At 33.7% G+C, this 20303-nt stretch overlaps 1 protein-coding gene across 5 annotated transcripts in view; it reads left to right on the forward strand.

Moving 5' to 3' along the window:
- Stxbp5 (syntaxin binding protein 5) overlaps positions 1-20303 on the forward strand; it is a 104306-nt gene that overhangs the window by 71430 nt on the left and 12573 nt on the right. Inside the window, exons 19-23 of one of the 5 annotated variants that reach the window (XM_042686654.1) lie at positions 3331-3396; positions 8307-8366; positions 8466-8513; positions 16614-16664; positions 19528-19767. In XM_042686654.1, coding sequence (XP_042542588.1) covers positions 3331-3396; positions 8307-8366; positions 8466-8513; positions 16614-16664; positions 19528-19767 — 465 coding nt within the window. The remainder of the gene's footprint in view (positions 1-3330; positions 3397-8306; positions 8367-8465; positions 8514-16613; positions 16665-19527; positions 19768-20303) is intronic. The other 4 variants (XM_042687228.1, XM_042688033.1, XM_042688703.1 and 1 more) reach the window with 4 other exon arrangements.

Here is a 20303-nt window from a genome sequence, read left to right on the forward strand (position 1 = left end):
CAGTCCCAGCACTGAAAAGTTGTGAAGTATGCTCTAAAATAACATTAAGAATATTTGAGCCTTGGGTCTAGATACTTTTTTTTCCAAATAAAATTAATTGTAAGATAGTTCATAGTAAATTATTTAATTGCACTGATAAATGGTAGTCTTGCTAATGGGTATATGTTTTTAGATATATTTCTGAGATATAGCATAACTATCAAGTGTTCATAAAATCTTTCTTAATCAGTCTTAATGGAGAATTTTTTTACTGCTTAATAGATAGTAATGAATTTTCACTATAAATCTAGTGTCACTTATGCATTTATTTTTATAAGTATTTACACTTGAGTGTTATTAGCTGTATTTTATTACAGTTGATGACTAAAATATAGCCTATGTTTTTATAATGGGAATTCTAGAACTACCATTTAACTGCTATAATTCTTGTTTCTACTGAAAGTAAACTTTAGATTATAGAGGTCTTGTTTTGTTGTTCGCTTTTTCACTCAGAAAGTGAATGGCAAAGCCGGGCGCTGGTGCTCACGCCTGTAATCCTAGCTACTCAGGAGGCTGAGATCTGAGGATTGCAGTTCAAAGCCAGCCCGGGCAGGAAAGTCTGCAAAACTGTTATCTCCAATAAACCACCAGAAAACCGGAAGTGACACTGTAGCTCAAGTGGTAGAACGCTCGCCTTGAGCTGAAGAGCTGAGGGACAGCGCTCAGGCCCAGAGTTCAAGCCCCACGACCAACAAAAAAGAAAGAAAGAAAGAAAGAAAGTGATTGGCAAAACAAAAGAAGTTTCTAATCTAGCTATAATTCTGAAACATAAGTGTTAGAGAGCTTGAAATAAGACTTCTGAGAAAACTGCTTGCTCTTGGAAGTTAACAACTTAAAAAGGAAATAGGCTACAGAAATCTATATCTAGATTTTTAGGAAAGTTTTTTTCAAAGGCTATGAGTAAACTGTTATGCAGATGAGATTTTAAAATCATAATTGCGATTATTTTGAAGTCTTCAATGTTTTCAGTAAAGTAGAAAAGGAGATATACTGTGACACCCAGAAAGATGTGTTAAATTTTTCTGTGTGTATGTAGTGTATTATGAGAAATAGAAAATATAACACTGCAGCTCCTCCCTGCAGGAGATGTCTTCCAAAACCTTTAGTGAGTGTCTGAAACCATGGAATGTTCCCAACCCTGTATGTGCACATCTTTGATGAAATTTACTTTAGAAATTAAGTACAGAAAGACTATAAACAGGAACTTGTGATAAAATGAACAATACTGTTATAATGCACTATAGTAAAAGTTTGTATGTAGCCTCTTATTTTTTCTTTTGAGGATATGAGATGAGCTTAAAAGAACTACCTTGTGGCTTTTATTTATACCAGCATCACTACTCCTGTCAATTGCTTGGGTTATACCTGCTGCTGTAATTTGATAATAGATCCAGATGAGACAGCTACTGAGTCAGTTTTTATATTGTGCTGATATAATGATTACATCTTGTGTAGGACAATGAGAAAGGTTTCACCACTCTACTCAGAACGGTTCCTAATTTAAAATTCATGAATCATTTGTCAAATTTTCCATGTAACATTCTTAGACTATGAATAATCAAAACTATAGAAAGGGCTGCTACTGGTGCCTAGCAATTTACGAATTTAGAAGGTATCCTAAATGGATAGAGGTCAAATATTTTACTAATCAGTTGATACAAAGTAGTCACAATTTTAGAATGAGTTGATACGTCTTTTATGCCTGTGTGCACATAGAAAATAAAGATTGACAGATAGTAGCAGAATCTCACTACTGTAAGTTTCATGAGCAAAATCAATTTGACTTTTGTAATCTCATAAATACATTAGTGGTTTATGAATACTGACATAGTATTTCTTGGAGTTTATAACATATTTGATTTTTAAAATTACATAATTCTGAACCAGACAGTTGGCAGCAATCTCAATACCTAGTTTGCTTTGATGATTACAGACTGATTAAACCTTGAGTTAGCATAATACTGTACTATCTGTGGACCAAATCTGGCTCACAGCCTGGGTTTGTAAATACAGCCTTATTGAAGCATGGCATTTTAATTTGTTAATGGATATCTTGTATTGAATAACACATAGCTCTGTATGTTGAGTATTTTAAAACATAAATTCAGATTCTTAGCTAAAAGAAATGGTAAACTTATCAAAATCAGCCCTATTTAAATGGTAATTACTGCATTCTATAGCTAAAGTAGATTCAAAAAGTTATTTATAGATTTGAAACTATAGTTTCTATGCTGGTCTTAAATCTATGATACTAGGGAGATATTCTGGGGCTTTGCCTCCCCATTTGTGAAGTGGACATGATCTCTTCTTCATCAAGTTAGTGTGACCACCAAATGAAGCATCACATGAGGCTGCCTAGCTGTGTGACTGGAGCATTGTTGGCACTTGGGTAGTAGTTTTCTTACTTTTGACTACAACTAAATTTGTATTAAATGTGACAAACTGCTGAATACAGTAGTGTGATAGGTGTGATACACTTAAAATTATGTTTCTGTTGAAGTAGAAATTCCTCTTCATTTTTAACGCAGGTTATTTTTTAAGTAAAACTTTGTATACTGTGTACTTTCCACCAGTGGTTTCCAGATGTAATTTAATTTTTAGCCTTCTTCAGTTTCTTCTGTCAGATGAAGCTAATACTGTCTTCCTAATTTGCTGCTATGGATTAAACTACTAAAGAATTTGGAAAGCACCTGAATAGCTCTACTGCTAGAAACATTTGTTGAAATGATTCTGGCAGTAAGAGTAGATGGATTAGATATGTACTTGAAATGTTTTCACATATATTCATTTTTTTCAACCAATATTTATTGAATACCTACCATATACTCAATTACAAGTAATACATACTTCATATTTCTATGTAAAATCACTATAATTAATAAAACAAACAGAACCAGTGTTGTTTAAGATATATTTAGAGAAAATCACTTTGAGGTTTGGATTAAGGACCCTTGTGATGAGAAAATTATCAAACTTTGTAGCAAGCACTTACTCTTCCCTGAAAATTCAAGAACTCTCCAAGTCTTTTAAACAAGTCTTGCATTATGTTTAATGTCCTTTGATAATAACAAATTTTCTCACTTGGAAATCCTGTTTCTAAACCATGTTTTAATTTGTTTAACTTACTATTATTTTGTTAGCTTGAGCTATTTTAGCATCAGAGCATCAGTACCAATAGTCCATTCATCGGCCTGGGTTTTTTATGTGGACAATAGTAAAATGTTAGTGGATACCTCCTTCACTTACATAAATATGTGTAGTGTGATTTGATCTTTGTTCTTATTTTTTTAGCAGGTCTTTGCGATATTAGTGAAGGGACTGTTGTCCCAGAGGATCGCTGCAAATCTCCAACTTCTGGTAATCTGTTTTTCATTTTAGTAATAATTAAGATATTTATGAAGGTGAACATGATATATATATAGATAGATATAGAAACTATCTATCTATATCTATCTATCTATGTATATATATATATATATTTTTTTTTTTTTTTTGGTCGTTCATGGGGCTTGAATTCTAGGCCTGAGTGCTATACCTCAGCTCTTCAGCTCAAGGCAAGCACTCTACCACTTGAGCCACAGCGCCACTTCTGGTTTTCTGAGTGGTTTATTGGAGATAAGAGTCTCACGGGCAGGAAGGACTTTCCTGCCCGGGCTGGCTTTGAACCTTATGATCCTCAGATCTCAGCCTCTTGAGTTGCTAGGATTACAGGCATTAGTCACTGGTGCCTGGCAGCATATTAAATTTTTATACAAAAACATGTAAAATAAATCTGTGAGAAACTTAGGTCACATGTAACCTTAAAATCATAACTTTTTTCCATACTGAGTAAATGAAAAGAAATGTAGCTAGTGGTAGCTAAAATTCCATTGATTTTATCTGATCATTCATATAAATTGTTTGGCTTTCGTATTTATACTGTTATAAAAGTTTTACTCCTGAACATTGAATCAAATGTTTTAGTTACTTGTAATCTTTGCTTTTGGCACTCCTAGAATTACCTAGTAAAACTGAATAAAATCAAATAAAAGTTGATGTAATCTACTTTTCTATAGTCCTTGTGAATAATATCCATTTAAATGTCATGAAAGAGTTCTGTTTATTTTTCTGTGTGCTGCTAAGGATCAAGCCCCAGTACCTTGCATGTGTTAGGAAAGTACTCTACCATTGAACTCGACTTCAATCCCTAAATGCTGTAAAAGATTCTTGAAATTTATAAGCTAAGAATGCTATAGTAAGATTTGGTTTTGGCTTTGATCAAAGAAATTTAGAGTTTTATTAAAGTAACTCTTTTTGCATATATTAATGGCTCTTTTCATATGCTTTAATATTCTAAAAGAACATTATTTCCAGGAATTTTATAATATCTTAAGATTAAAAGTATCTGAATCTTATTTAAGTGGATTGAAATATTGCTATTTTTAATAAAGTTGACAGTTTTAATTATATTCATTCTAGTTGCAAATTTTCATCCAGTTTCTACTGGAAAGATAGTTCTTAACATAAGTAACTGTGTTCTTATGTTTTCATCCTTCAGTGTGAATTTTTTTTCATATCAAAAGAATTGCAATAATAGGACATATTGAAAAGGACTTCTCTTCCCTCACCTTTCCTTTTGTATTTTACTATATAAGTCTGTAAAACCTTTTGTAATTCTTTTTATAGTTGCTTTTTCCTGATGTTGCACAAACTAATCAAATATATCCACATATTTTCTTATTCTTTAAACTTCATACTTAAGTTTGTTCTCGATTCAATGAATGTAGGCACCAGAACCACATTGGTATCCAGTGATAAGTCAGTCTTAAACTAGAGGCTGGGTGCCGGTGTCTCATGCCTATAATCCTAGCTATTCAGGAGGCTGAGATCTGAGTATCTCAGTTCAAAGCCAGCCCAGGCAAGAAAGGCCGTGAGACTCTTATCTCCAATAAACACTCAGAAAACCAGAAGTGGCGCTGTTGCTCAAGTGGTAGAACACTCGCCTTGAGCTGAAAAGCGCAGGGACAGTGCCCAGGCCCAAAGTTCAAGCCCTGTGACCGACAAAAAAAAAAAAACGGAAGTGGCACTGTGGCTCAAGTGGTAGAGCACTCGCCTTGAGCTGAAGAGCTGAGGGACAGCACCCAGGCCCAGAGTTCAAGTCCCATGACAGACCAAAAATAAATAAATAAATAAATAAATTCTCTCAAACTAGAGAAACACAAGCATATTTTAACATCTTGAGATATATATTTTTTATTTTATTTTTTTTGTCCATGTGAAAAGGCAGTATAATTTTTTTAGCAGTACTAAGATTTGAATTCAGGGCCTGGCTTTTACTAGGCACTCTGCCACTGAGCCATGTCTCTGTCGCTTTTTTACACTGGTTATTTTTTGAGATTGGAGTTCAGTTCTTGCCTTGGCAAGGCTGGACCACAGTCTGCTTGTTTAGGCTTCCCACTGTAGCTGGAATGATAGGCACATGCCCCTGCATCCAGCTTTTGTGACAGCAGATTTTCTGTCTGAAAATGCAAAGTAAAATATGTGTTTTCATAAAATCAAAAAAACAGATGGTTTAGGGATACAGGTGGACCCATTGCAACAATGAGATGTACAAGTCCTTATGTTGAAAAACGAACTTAACAACTTGGGTGGGGGGAGGGGAGAAGTATGGGAAGGGATGGGAAGGGGAAACAAGGAGGAGGCAACAATGCTTGATAAGAAATGTACTTGTAGTGGTGCTGTGGCTCAAGTGGTAGAGCACTAGCCTTGAGCTGAAGAGCTGAGGGACAGCACCCAGGCCCAGAGTTCAAGCCCCACGACTGACAAAACAAAACAAGAAATGTACTTGTTATCTTGCCCATGTATGGTATCCTCTGTACGGTATTCTCACAATAAAAAATAAAATAATGACAAGAAATGTACTCATCATCTTACTTATATAACTGTAACCCCTTTGTACAGCACCTTTACAATAAAATTAAAAAAAAATAAAATCATTGATAAGTCAGGAATTCTTAATTATAGAGCCAATAATTTAATTTAACTTTTTAATATGCTCTGAAAGATCTAAGAATTCTCTGAGGAATTATGCCCATCCTTAAGTGTCAGGAAACAGTCTTTTTTAAAGAACTTACTTTCATAGAGGATAAAGAGTTTCAAATGTCACTCGAGCATAGGTACTATGGTATTACGGTAGAACCTAGATTGAGATTTGAGCAGGTTATCTGACTCTTGTCAACAAATGCAAATTCTACTTATGGTCAAAAATTGAATGGAATGAACATATAGTGAATGTAAAAAGCCACCATTTTTATGTTTCTAGTAAATGAAAATTGTTAAAACTAATGTAGCTAATATTTTAAAAGTTTGTATTTTTAGGAAAGGAAAAAATACATGAATGGATTAGAATTATGACTCCATAAATATTAAGAAAATAATATAGTAGGCATCTCATGGCTATTATCAAAGATGGTTTGTCAAAGTGTTTACTGAAAATTAATTCATAGAAATGATAACTTTTTAACAGCTTTCAAATTGCAGAAGCTAAAAGAATAACTTCAGTTCCATAATGAATAAGAAAAAAACTCTCCAGAAAAATGAGAAAATAGAAATAGTAAGCAGAGCTTATCTTTTCTAAGTTACTTTAAAATGAACCAGTTATCTCTAAAAAGAACTTAATACTGCCTACCAGACATACATGTAATAAACCAATTACAGTGGTAGCCTCCATTAATCTTCATTTCAGAGAACTCAGACTGTGTCACTGACCATTTCAGTAATGATGGAATTTGTAGTGCATCTATATGTATGTGTCTCAGTGTATAGTCATATAAAATGTTACAGAAGTGTTTTCAGAAATTGATTAGGTTATTTTAAACTAGAGGACCATATGTACCATTATACAAAGGTTGCCTTATGAAGTTTGTATGTGATGTAGGAAAATCAATAATCTGTAGATATTTTAGGATTTAATTATATTTATTTTGGTTATTCCAGTCGATATGTTGAAAACCATCTTATCACAGTTTTGATAAGCTGACACATAAGTTATAACCAATATTAGAAAATTTGAGTTAGAATAAATTTAAGCCAAAAAAAAAATTGCCTGTTTTTATTTTGAAAATGTGAAATATTTTTATAATTTTATCATATATAGATGTTACCCTGTTATTCCTCTAATATTAAACTTATTAGATAAAACCAGTGTCATTTTTGAATATTTATGTGGTTATTTAGAATGTGTGATGATGGTAATATTTTAAAATGTGCAGAACATATTCTAACCATTAATTTATTAAGTCTAAGTTATATTTATATGAAAAAAGCTTACCTGTTTCCCTTCCTTGAAATGTTATCCAGTTTAATGTTGCTTTTGTACTGTTTTTGATATGAGATTTATAAATTTTATTTAGGAAAAATAATATGGATTTTCAAAGAATAATCTTTTAAAGCTAAATGGAAGTAGTTGGATTCTGTCAGTGTTGAGGTTTTTCTTGAATAGAGACTGTCAAGGTATTTGCAATCAGGCTAAATGAAGGAAGTATGATTTGGGGAGGGAAAGCAGATAAGAGTATGTCAATTTTTTATCCAATTTATTATGCTTTATTACTGTTATAGGAATTGCTCTAAGCACAGAAAAGCAGCCTCTAATTAACTTCCAGTTACATTTTCTGCATTTGTTTCTAGCTGGAAAACTTTATTCATTCAGCAGATACTTATAGATACCTACATAAAAAACACTTCAGTGATCACAAAGGAGATAACAAAAAAAAGTGGCTCAATTGTCTTACTCTGGTTTTTAGAAGTTCATTTAAATGAAGATAGGCATATATATACGTACATATACACACACACACACATAAATATATATGTAAATTCAACCTCAGGACATTAAGAGTTGTTGTGAAGTATTACAAAAAATCAAAGATGGGAAGTAATTCACAGTTGGGAAGATTGTAAAAAGTATAATGTATATGATTTTAATAGGCCTTTATAAGTTATATTTTTCTTTCTGTGTTATTTCATATATCATATACACTTAAGATTTTTGCCAAATTATTGTTCCTTAAGGAAAAATATTAGTTAATATTTGCATATATTAATGTGTACCATGCAAAATGTTCTGTGTAATCAGAATTCTTAAGAACTATATAAATGGCCTCTTTGGGGGCCATATGTGACTGCTTACTTTTGAAGTTGCCAGTCTTTTATTTGTACTTTTCCTTGTGACACCTCAATGTTTGTGACTGACTATGTGCCTGTTCCTTCCATTGTCTTCATTTGTGTAGGTTCTTCATCACCACACAATTCAGATGATGAACAAAAAATGAATAATTTTATAGAAAAGGGTATAGTATCTTTGTTTTAAAATATTCTTATTTATGTTTAATTTCTTTAGTTTACTTTGAATAGATTTTGACATTTTTATATCAAAATATTATTTTCAGTGAAGACCAAAAGCAGAAAGTTTTCCAAGATGGTAGCCAGTGATATAGGTAGGAAATAGACATTTCTATTTTGTTTCTAATCCTTGCTATATGCAATGCTAACCAACAGCAGAAAATTATCCAGTGCATTGCATCTTGTATATATTAATTTTTTTATCCTTATGCTAAACAATAATCTCTTGGGCTGTGTTTCTTCTTAACTCATTGGGGCAGTAATTATTAAAATCAATTAAATTGGGAATGCAGTTCTTTCTCTTGACTCACAGTGTGAATTATTCTGTTAACTTTTATTTTTTGTTTTCAAATAAAACAGGGTTCAATTTATGCTATAAGTAGCACAGTTTTATACTCTCAAGCTTTGAAGTCATATTTTTCTTTTGGTTTTATTTGTATTTTTTCCTACCTTTACTCCATAATCCCTCACATTAGGAAGACTCCAAATTCAAGAAAATTGTTTTCCAAAAGATTGACTTTTTCAGTTTATAATCTACACCAGTTTGGCTTTAAATGAAATTTTTTTTCACCTTCCCCACATATGCAAGGAAAAATGTTTACTGTACTCATTCAAGTTGTTCTTATGGATATACTTTGTAATTAATTACTTCATCTACTCTGAAACTAATTATTGTTTATGATTCTCAAGTTTAATACTGAAGAATAAAATTTATAATAAAACTTGGAGGATGTCACTGAACTGAGTTTTGGGTCACAAAATTTTGAATATTCTCCAAATTTTTTAATGCCTAAAAAAATGGTTTTATAGAAGAAGATGTATTTCATTTTCTTCAGGCCCTATGTCACATGTTAATTGAACCTACCTAAATTAGATCCACTTGTAGACAGCTAGATATTTAAGACATTTCCAGAGTGACATCCCTGTTGTCTGTGTGCTGTAAATTGAACCCTGTCTCCATATTCACGGTGGTGGCGGTAGCCCTCCACACATTTTTTTAAAATAAGATGATTTGTTCTTTGGCAAAGGGCTTTTCATTTAAAGAGAATCAATTACTTACTTTTACATATTTGTGTATTTTTTAGTGAATCTTCTTGTAATGGTTAAATCATTTTAATTATTTACTAGAACCATAACATGATACTTTTCAACAAGTTTCCTTCTTGGCATGTTCTAAGAGTATGCTAAAGGTTCTTTTATTGTGGCGTAATACAAAATATATTTAAGTGAGCAACTTTTAGAATTAAATTACCTAGGAATTTTACTGTAAATGAGAGGAATTTTTAGTAATTAAATTTGTAAAATTATTTTTAGCATTTGCTATTCAGGTCATATTTACTTTGTTTAAAGCATTGGTCACCTTCCTATATTAGAGCTCAAGTATTTGAAACACTTTACCAACAAATTTACTACCTCTGAGGACATTATTGAAGGATAGTTCCTTGATAGCTTTCTTGATTATTTTTTCATATTATGAGTGAATTTTTCTATCATGCCAGTTTTTGTAGTTGTATTTTTAGACTCTATTAGTCTTTTCAAAGGTATGTTAGTGTATAGGTATGAATAGTAATTTTTAACTTATAATTTTTTTGTGTTGAAATCTTTCACTATTCGTGTGTGTGTGTGTGTGTGTGTGTGTGTGTGTGTGTGTGTGTGTGTGTGTGTGTGTGTGTGTGTGTGTGTGTGTGTGTGTGTGTGTGTGTGCGCCAGTCCCTGTACGTTTGTGCTAAAAGCTAGCACTCTACCACTTGAGCTACAACTCCATTTCTGGCATGTGTGTGTGTGTGTATGTATGTATATGTATATGTATGTGATTAACTGGAGATCAGAGTCTCATAGACTGTCCTTCCCTGAATGGCTTGCAGCTGTGATCCTCAGATCTTGGCTTTCTGAGTAGATAGAATTATAGACATAAGCCACCAGTGCCCAGCCCCACTATTCTTTCCTGCCTAACTATTTTTTCAATCCTATAGTTCTCGTGTACAGAAACAGAGCTGCCCTGTTTTGCACTGTGAAAGTGATTCATAAAATGATACATTAGTTTATTTCCCTATATTAGCATCCCATTTTGTAATGTTTTAACATATAATCTACTATAGAAACAAAAGAAACTTCATAGAGCTCCTCAAGAGACCTCTGTCAGGACTGATGATTCTGTGTGACATGATGTTAGAAATACTAGGACTCCTTGAGCCTTCTAAATACTATGTTCCCGTTATATATCCAATCCATAGTTGATAAAAATTAAGTTTCAGTTTCCTCATTACCATGTGCAGTGGTTCATGGTTATGGTCCTAAGCTGCTCAGGATGCAGAGGTAGATTGGAAAGATTATACTTCAAGTCCAATCCAGGCAAAATGTCCAAACTTAATGTCTCCTGCTTGTTAGAAAGATAGATACTCTATTACTTGAGCCACACCTTAGTCATTGTTTTAGTTGTTTTTCAATAGTATTGCATTTTTGCCAAGAACTGGCTTCAGATGATAATCCCCTAAATCTCCTATTCCTCAGTAGCTGAAACAATAGGAATAAACCACCATGCTCTAGAAGCGCATCTTAAAAGATGAGTATTTAGTGACACCGTTTTTTGCAAGTAATGTTAATACTTTCTACTTTGAAAGAAAAGGATTATTAGTCAAATAATATAATTGGTAGACATATACTTTAGAATCATCATACAAGTCTAACTTCTACTGAATCCTCAAACTAAAATCTAGACGGTATTATCATATTCAAATTTCATTTCTGCATGTATTTTTGTGTTATTTCATAATTAAATGTACTTGAGAGTTTCTTTTGATTTTACATTTCAGTACTTAATGTGTTTTTTACTATCTCAACAAAGCTATCTTATTTTAAATGATATAAGGACGTACAATGAGCTTACCATTTGCTTTCTAACAAAATTAACCACAATTAACAGTACATTACTGAAAATAAGTTTTTGTGAATTGGGTATTTTTTTTTCAGCTATTACGTGAGCAGACTATAAATGTGACATTATAGGTTTGTTACAATTTAATAGTTTGCTAGATTGCCATCACAAAATTCCACAGAATAGGAGGCTTAATCAGCAGACATTTGTTTTCTCTCAGTTCTGGAGACTGGAAGTCAAAGTCAAGTCAAGATCAGTGGGTATGGTTCTAGAACTTTTTCTTTGGCTTGTAGATGGTTGCCCTCTCACTGCATTTTCACCTGATATCTTCTTTCTGTGTCTGTGCTTGCTCCTGGACATAGGCAAATTGAATGACAACCCAGTATAACAATTTAATTTAACTTAATCACTTCTTTAATGACCTTCTCTCCAAGTACAGGCACAATCTGAGGAATTGGATCAGGAATTCCCCATATGAATTTGGGGGGAGGGGCACAATTTAGCACTTATAATTGTAGTATTAGTACTTATTATATTAAAAGATTGGTAGAACCTTTTATTACATAGAATATTCTCTGAACTATTGCAGACATTAATTATGGTGCTATGGGAAACAGTAAACTTAAGTGGGAACGAATTGATAAAAGCTCAAGAGTAAAGAGCATTTGTTAGAACTAAATCTATACCAATATCTCTAAAAATCTTCCATATTAGGTCATGGAGATGGGAACTGTCAGTATTTCTGAAAATACTCCTTTTGTTTTAATTTTCCCTTATTGCTCTTTATTTTGTCTGAGTAATTTAGCTTCTTTCTCTAAAAGTCCAGTGACAGTTTTTAATCCATTTGTTATTTATTCTTATGATAGTTACTGGTTATACATTAATTTCTGTATTTATGCATGGAACTCGGTTTCTGAACTCATGAACTTTATCTTCTGCTGTAGACTATAGACCCTGGTATTATTAGATTTAATGGCTATTAAAACAATTGCTACAGCAGCCTCTACCTTTCAGTCTTACTTTCTCTCCTCCCCCTCCCCTTTGGATTCTTTGCCATCCTACAAGCAGATTTTTAGGCTAGATTCTTTACTAGCCTGATTGTTTATTTAATATGTATAGACTTGAACATTATCACTCAAAAAGAACAGTATTGAATCTCAGCATGTAGAGAGAAAAATGATATTGTCATTTTTTTCTGACAATTGTCTCAATGTAAACAGATCAGTTTGCATTTTTCACTATTTGATCTTACTGTCATGGGGAGTACTTTTACCTTGTTTAAAGTTATGCTTTTACTGTAAATGTCACATTTTAAAAAGTGGGGATTAAGATTGCTTTTCTTAAGGAACTATTTTTAGAAAATATAAAATGTGGATACAATGGATAGATAGGCCTGAAGGAAAATTATAAAGTAACTATTTAATATAAAAGAAACAATGAGAATTTTCACAATTGAAAAGGCAACAATTTATCCAGTTGCAAAAGACTAAAACACATCAAACATGAAGTCACTTACAATATAAGGTTCAAACAGACCCTCGCCTGAGAATATCTTTCCTTGGTAATTGCAGGGGTTTGAGTGTTTCCCCAGAGATCTTCGATACGGCAATGTCTAAAGGTGGTAAAATCTTTCAAAGTCAGGGCTTAGTGCAAGGTAATTAGGTTTTTTAGGGTGTCACCCTCCAAAGGGATTAATGTAATATTCATGGAACCCTGGTTAGTTCCTATAAGACTGGGTTTTTTAAAAGAGTCTAAGCTGGGCACTGGTGGCTCACACCTGTAATCCTAGCTATTCAGGAGGCTGATACTGGGGATCCTGGTTCAAAGTCAGCCCAGGCAGAAAGGTCCCCATGAGACTCTTTCTCTAGTTAACCACTCAAAAACTGAAAATGGCACTGTGGCTCAAAGTGGTAGAGTGAAGAAAACCATAGATAATGTGATTTCTGGGAACTTATTTAAATTCCATGTGTTCAGTCAAAAGGCAAAGTACAAGATGAGCAGCTTCAAGGCAGGAACATAAATTCTTTGAGAAATAGCATGAAATCAACTGATTTGACAATTGCCCATGACTCCTGAGAAATAAAAATATAAGTATCATAAACTACTAGGTAAAATATGATGGTCTCTCATCACAGAATTATAGCAGAATGTAAGTATTGAGCCGGGAAAGCTGACAGCATTAGTCCAGAGATATGTCTGCCTGTGTAGGACCTGCTATCAGGAAAGCTGACTAAACCAATAACAAGTATATTCCTCAGAATCACAATAATGGAAAGATACAAACTTTTAGCCTTAACATAAACTTTAGACCTTGGGTTTAGAATTTAGCCTTACACACATACACACAAAACAAAAACAGAAACAGCTGTGAATCTGATCAAATGAGATTACTGTTCCCTGGGATGAAGCAATAGGTATTGTAAGACAGTTTTCCTTGAGAAAATGGAGAAGCCTGAGGTGAGCCAGAAGTTTTATTTCAGCCATCCTTTTGAAACACTGGGCAGGTTGAGCCCCAGTGGAATTGAATTACCAGCTAAGGAAACAGACCAGAACTTGAGGCTGCTAATAACTCAAATATGTGGTACAGAATACAGAAGAGGAAGGAACTGCTCAGGAAGAATTTCTAGAAGTCTGTGTGGAGATTCAAGCCACGGCCTAGGAAATGTGTAGTTTAAACATTTAAGTTGGAAAAGAGCTGTATTAAGCCAGTGGTCTTAACTTTTATCTCAGGAAGTTGGAAGATAAATTTGAACCTAGGGTTACTAGAGCAAGTGCAGAATCTATGAATGCTCATCATTTTTTTTATCTATTCAAGGAAGACTAAAGTATGTTCAGGAAAACTTAATTTCTGTTTGGTGGGATGTTAAACAATGTTTTAAAATATGTGCACTGTTTCTATTATTTTTACTAAGAATGAATTCTTTTTGCAAAAACAATTCTTAAAATGTACTTTAAATGTTATTAACAACTTGTCTATTTAGTTACTTGAGCTATTAGCATAGAATGAAGGAATATTAGGTTACTTGAAAGTATAATGACAGCTTATTTTGTGTAGTGTTTATAAGAACCATTCTCATTAATAACTAACATTTATTAAATAATTATGAGTCAGGTATTCAGCTCAGCATTTGTTTACATTGTCTTATATATCCTTCATAACTCTCTGCCTTTCAAGGTCTAGAAAGTTAAGCCATTGGCTTAAGGTTGCACATCTAGTAATTGGTTGAAGTGGATCTAGACCAGTTTTAATGTTTCCAAACCCAATCTTAACCAGTACACTTGGTATACCTACATTTTTTTTTATCAAACTAGATATTGAAGCTTAGCCGCACATTTGTTGTGGGCGTAATGTGCACACACGCGCGCGTGCACACACACACACACACACACACACACACAGAGTTTAATAAATTTGTCTTGGTTCCTAGTCTGTAATTACTTATAATCTCGGGATCCTTGTCACTTAAACCTTGGTCCACAGACCAGCAATATCTCCATCTGCTGGAAGCTTCTGAGAAGTTCTTCTGAGGCCCTAGTGCAGAACAAAGTCAGAATGTGCAGGTCAAGAAGATCCTTAGGTGACAGGTGTACATTCAAGTTTGAGAAGAACAGGTCCCATTGACTCAGAACAACTTAATCAAAGCTGAGTAGGGTTTGAAGAAATGGCATCCAGCCGGGCGCCGGTGGCTCATGCCTGTAATCTTAGCTACTCAGGAGGCTGAGATCTGAGAATCATGATTCAAAGCCAGCCCAGGCAAGGAAAGTCCGTGAGACTCTTATCTCCAATAAACAACTAGAAAACTGGAAGTGGAGCTGTGGCTCAACCAGTAGAGCACTCGTCTTGAGCTGAAGAGCTGAGGGATAGTGCCCAAGCCTAGAGTTCAAGCCCCACGACCGACCAAAAGAAAAAGAAATGGCATCCATATCTTCTGGTTCTAGAAAATCTGTTGATTGTGCCAGGTTGATTTTCTACTTCTGAGGCTATTCGTATTGTATAGTTACTATAAATCAATCTATGTGTACTAGACCTATGAGATTTGGCACACAAAAAAACTGAATTCTTTCCAACTGTTAATATCGCTTGATAGAGGACTGTTTCGAGATATAATTTTGTGTCTAGTTTTAAGGATATTGCTTATCAAATACAATAGCAACCATATATGTGAAATCACACTACCATAGATACTATTTATAGCTATTTAATTTTGTGTTGCATTTTTATTTTTTAACCAAAATTGACTAAGTTGATGCAAATGGGGTGATTGATGCATAAATTTGACCCATTGTTGTTAAGGCTACTAATTAGGTTAATGAAGCTTGAGGTAACAAGATGTCACGCCCCTGTCCCTTATCCCTTCCCAGTCTGTCTAATGCCTTCTTCCTAATGCTGCATTTGTCATTTTTTTAGATGTGGAAGTTATGTACTATGACTGGATTTCTCTTTGTTTACATGGCGCCCTTATGGACTAGCAGGGTCTGTGCTTTAAATATCTCCTAACAGTCCAAAATTTAACCAAATATATGCATCCATGTATTAACAAATACTTTTTCAAATTTCACATAAAGAGCACTATTCTGTTACGCATGCACTACCACTAACATAATAGATCTAGCAGAACAACTCCTAACTTTAAATCACTTACAGATTAAGACAATAACTGATTTTAAGGATGGAAAGTGAATTATAGTAAGTTTACACATTAGCTTTTAATTTTTCTAGTTCTACATAAAAATACCCATAGCTTATGTAAGTACCATAATTTTGTGTTAAGCGTGACTTGATTTTTCTGTTTTTCACTGCATTGTAAATGGAATTGTGAACTTTTGTCAAGTGATGGTATAGACATTTCTATGATGTAATCAAGTAATTTGTGAATGTAGGTTTGCCCTATCTTCTAAAACTTAAAGAACATGCCAACAGCTGTGAAGACGAGAAGCTGGGACGGTTCTGTTAACTTACCCCAGCTTGGTCTCGTGTCTCTGTTGCCTTATCTGCAGCTCTTTCTTTCCCAGTGACTTTTCTTTGAGAAAAGTCTAACACTTTCCTGAAAGCCTAACCAGTAGCTCAGTGTTAACATTCAAAGGCTCCCTTGAAGTATGAGCTTCAAGACAGAAAGATATTACATCTAGTAAGTACAACTTTTTAAAAGTTGGAAGTAAGATTTACTTTCCACTCTTAATATTATTAATCATACTTTAGTTATCCTAGCATCTAGACTTAGCATAAAAAATTATTCACTTCTGTCTGGAAAATTAGTTGGTGTAATAAGTAGGGCTTAAATGTTTTTCCGATTTTATTAAAATGTGTTTTATTTTTCAGCAAAGATGTCAAGGAAGTTAAGTCTGCCAACTGATCTAAAGCCTGATTTAGGTAAGTAAAACAGCTAACAAAATAAATATAGAAAGTAAATGACCTCTTTATTACAGAAAAACTAGGAATTATAATGCAAATTATATCATTTATATATTAATATAAAATATCCAATCATTATATAAATTTTATAACAGATTCAAGCAAATCAAAATAATACATTTTCTCATCCCTTTCATACTTTTTTATCTGAACATAATTAATTCAAGCTTAAAGTTTGTGCCAATCAGATTTTCATCAAAAATAGTATGTTCCATCCAATCACTTCAAACCTATTTTTAAGTCTATAACTTATAAACTTAATTTTATACTAATATTTTTTAAACTAAATTACTAGTTTTCTTCATTGCAGCAAATTTCTCGTGTTGAAAACCATCATTACAGGAGTGATAATAATAAGATAGGAACCATTTTTTCTTTTACAGTAGTTCTTTCATGACACTTATTTTTATGCTACTAGGGTTTGAACTCAGGGCCTTACACTTGCTAAGCAAAACCTGACCATAATACTTTTTTATACAACTAACTCATTATATAAACACCATGAATATATACACACATTCAGTTTGCTTTATATCCAGTATTAAACAGTTTCATTAGATCATATGTGGAAAAACGGCATTTCCGTCAAAATAAAATTTCATGTACAACATTAAAGTGGCATTTCTTTTTAAAGGCATCTTTAGATACCAGATTTTCTCTTCTAACAACCTTTGTTGCTGCAAGTAATCAGTCTCCTAAGAGCTACATATACATCTTCCAAGGGATGTACCTCAGTAACCTAGTAACTTTTCAGTGGGCCCTTCCTCTTAAAGGTTCTACCTTCTCTCAGTGTTTTCAAACTGAGGACCAAACTTCTGGCCTTTTTTGAAACATTGAGGGAAATACTGGTTCATATCCAGCTCTGGTTATTTGCATATCCAAATATCCAAATCATAGCAGTAAGTCTTTTTTAACTGTAACAGACTATGAAATCTTAAAAGAAAGACATTTTTAGAAACTACAGTAAGAACTGAACCTTGCTGTTGTCGGTAAAGGTAATTTTATTGTTTTTAAAGGCTTGCTGTAATTAATATTACATGGTGGGAAGATTTTCATTGTGTATATCAATTTGACTGTAAATGCCCTGGTTACACCTTTTTTATTTATTAAAATATAGAATAGGAAACATTTTTTCATGACATTACAGAGATACATTTCTTTCATAAAAGCATTGAAAGTATATGGTTTGAGGAATGATTAATTAGATCGGAGTTGTAGATTTCCTGAGAATTTTAATATATCTGAGTGGCTCAGCAAAAACAATGGTTTCGATGCTCTTAATTATAGTCTCTCTTTAATGAAATATTTATATGAATACCTTTTGCAAATAAGGTACTGTGTAAAATTCCACAAGGGATCAAATGACATAGTTTTTGCACAAGAGACACTTGAGTCTTAGAGAAGGGAGTAAGACAAGTCAAAAATAACCATAAAGCAAATGCAGTGTGAGTGTAATGGGAGAGATACACTCCTCTGTAGCTAGAGCATCAAAAGAGAGGGAAACTGTGGTTGTAGGAGTCAGGATATACACTACTTGAGATAGGTAGAGAAAGGCTGAAACAAAACCAAAACCAAAAGGTAGAAAAGTCAGATAGCTCTATTGAGATTCCACAATGCAATAAAGTAGTGTAGCATTAGGAAATGCCAGGAGGTGCATTAAACTTGCTTTGTGAAGTTTCTTAAAAGCCTGAGAATGGACATGATTAAGTAGACAAACGGAAGCCCCTGAGGACTTTTTGAACCGAAGTGACAAAATCTTAACTATGCCATATAAAGTATAACTGGATTGTGCTAGCTGTGAGAGACTGAAAGTGTGTCAGTATAGGTGTATGGCAATGAGAACCTGAACTCAAGAGTAATTGAACTCAATTGTTAATGGAAGAAAGGAAGCAACAGTGAAATAAAACAGAATACAGCCTGGCATCCCAGCACTCAATTGGCAAAATGGAAGAGAGGAATCAAACCTGTTCCTTAAGAGAACAGGAGTGTCATTAACATAGTTTTTATTAATATAGTTATTTGTTCATTAGTATTGACAAATTCATGAAAAGAGTCTAGAGTTTTGGTTAAGGATGTAACTTGATTTTGTTTAGTGAGAGAAAGCAGGGAAAATGTCCAGTATGCACTTGTTGTCCCTAAAGAAACATGGCCAGGACTTGAGATAGGCTTCGGATTGGCCCCAGAGAAGTAGCTGAAGAGAGATTGATTACTATAATTTTTAAATATCCACAATACTACAGTCAAAGCTGAGTAAAGGAAATATGCATTGTGTATTGAGATACCAGTTATACATTTTGATGAAAAATTCCTTAGATGACTATTGATTAATTTGACATTGAAGTAAACTGGAAACCAAGCTTTTATTGCTTGGATGAATATTCTCGTGGGATAATTGGAAAAAATCCATTGTTGCAGTACTTACACAAATTTTATAACAGACATGTAGACAATTGATACGACCTTCACTTTTCTAGTTTTACCTAATGGTTTTACTAAATGAGAAGATAAGGTGATATGGTTGAAATTAGAGAAGCAAGAAGTAGCCAAAATGCCAAAGGTCACATTCCAAAGTTCAATTGAAAACATCCCTTTTCATAAGAACTGTGGATTTATTTATTTCTATTTTACATGTAAGCAAAGTGGAAATTCTAAGAACATAAAAGTTGTTTTTCATTTCTGTTGAGAAGAAATTAAAATGTAAGTATGTCATAAATTTTCTTTTTTTCTTTTACAGACTTAACTACTTGACAAAGTTTATACCAGAAAGTGTGATTTTTTTTCTTTAACTTGAGCAGTCTCACAACATTTTAAATCATTTCAGATGTAAAGGATAATTCCTTCAGCAGATCACGGAGTTCGAGTGTAACCAGCATTGATAAAGAATCCCGAGAAGCCATCTCTGCTCTTCATTTCTGTGAAACTTACACTCGAAAGGCAGACTCATCTCCATGCCCATGTCTGTGGGTTGGAACAACACTAGGAACAGTGCTAGTCATTGCCCTGAACCTTCCCCCAGGGGGAGAACAAAGACTCCTACAGCCGGTGATTGTGTCTCCAAGTGGTATGTATGGCTACAGTGCTATATTTGTGACTTGCTATAAGCTAACCAAAAAGCCTTTTTTTTTCATTATTGATCCAAGAATTTAAAATAAAAGTAAAGCAGTAAAAATCTTATGTACGTGTGTGTGTATATGTGTGTGTGTTTGTGTGTGGGTGTGTGTGAGTGTGGGTCCTGGGGCTTCAACCCAGGGTCTGAACACTGTCCCTTAGTTTTTCTTAGCTTTTCATTTAAGGCTAACACTCTACCACTAAAGCCTGATCCAAACCTTCACTTCTGGCATTTTTGGTGGTTCATTGGAGATAAGAGTCTCACAGACTTTCCTGCCCAGTCCAGCTTTGAACTGCAGCCCTCATGTCTCAGCCTCCTGAATATCTAGAGTTATAGATGTTAGCCACCAGTGCCAGCTAATCTTACGCTTTAAATAAAGGAATACTTAGAATATGATTTCAGAATATCATTTACACAGCCATTCAAGTTTTTCACTTTTTAAACTCTAGGATCTAATTAGAACATAAGAAAGTAGGGGGAAATAGTAT

The sequence above is a fragment of the Dipodomys spectabilis genome, unplaced genomic scaffold (genome assembly GCF_019054845.1).
Source record: "Dipodomys spectabilis isolate Male_0828 unplaced genomic scaffold, ASM1905484v1 ptg000001l, whole genome shotgun sequence".
Taxonomy (NCBI): domain Eukaryota; kingdom Metazoa; phylum Chordata; class Mammalia; order Rodentia; family Heteromyidae; genus Dipodomys; species Dipodomys spectabilis.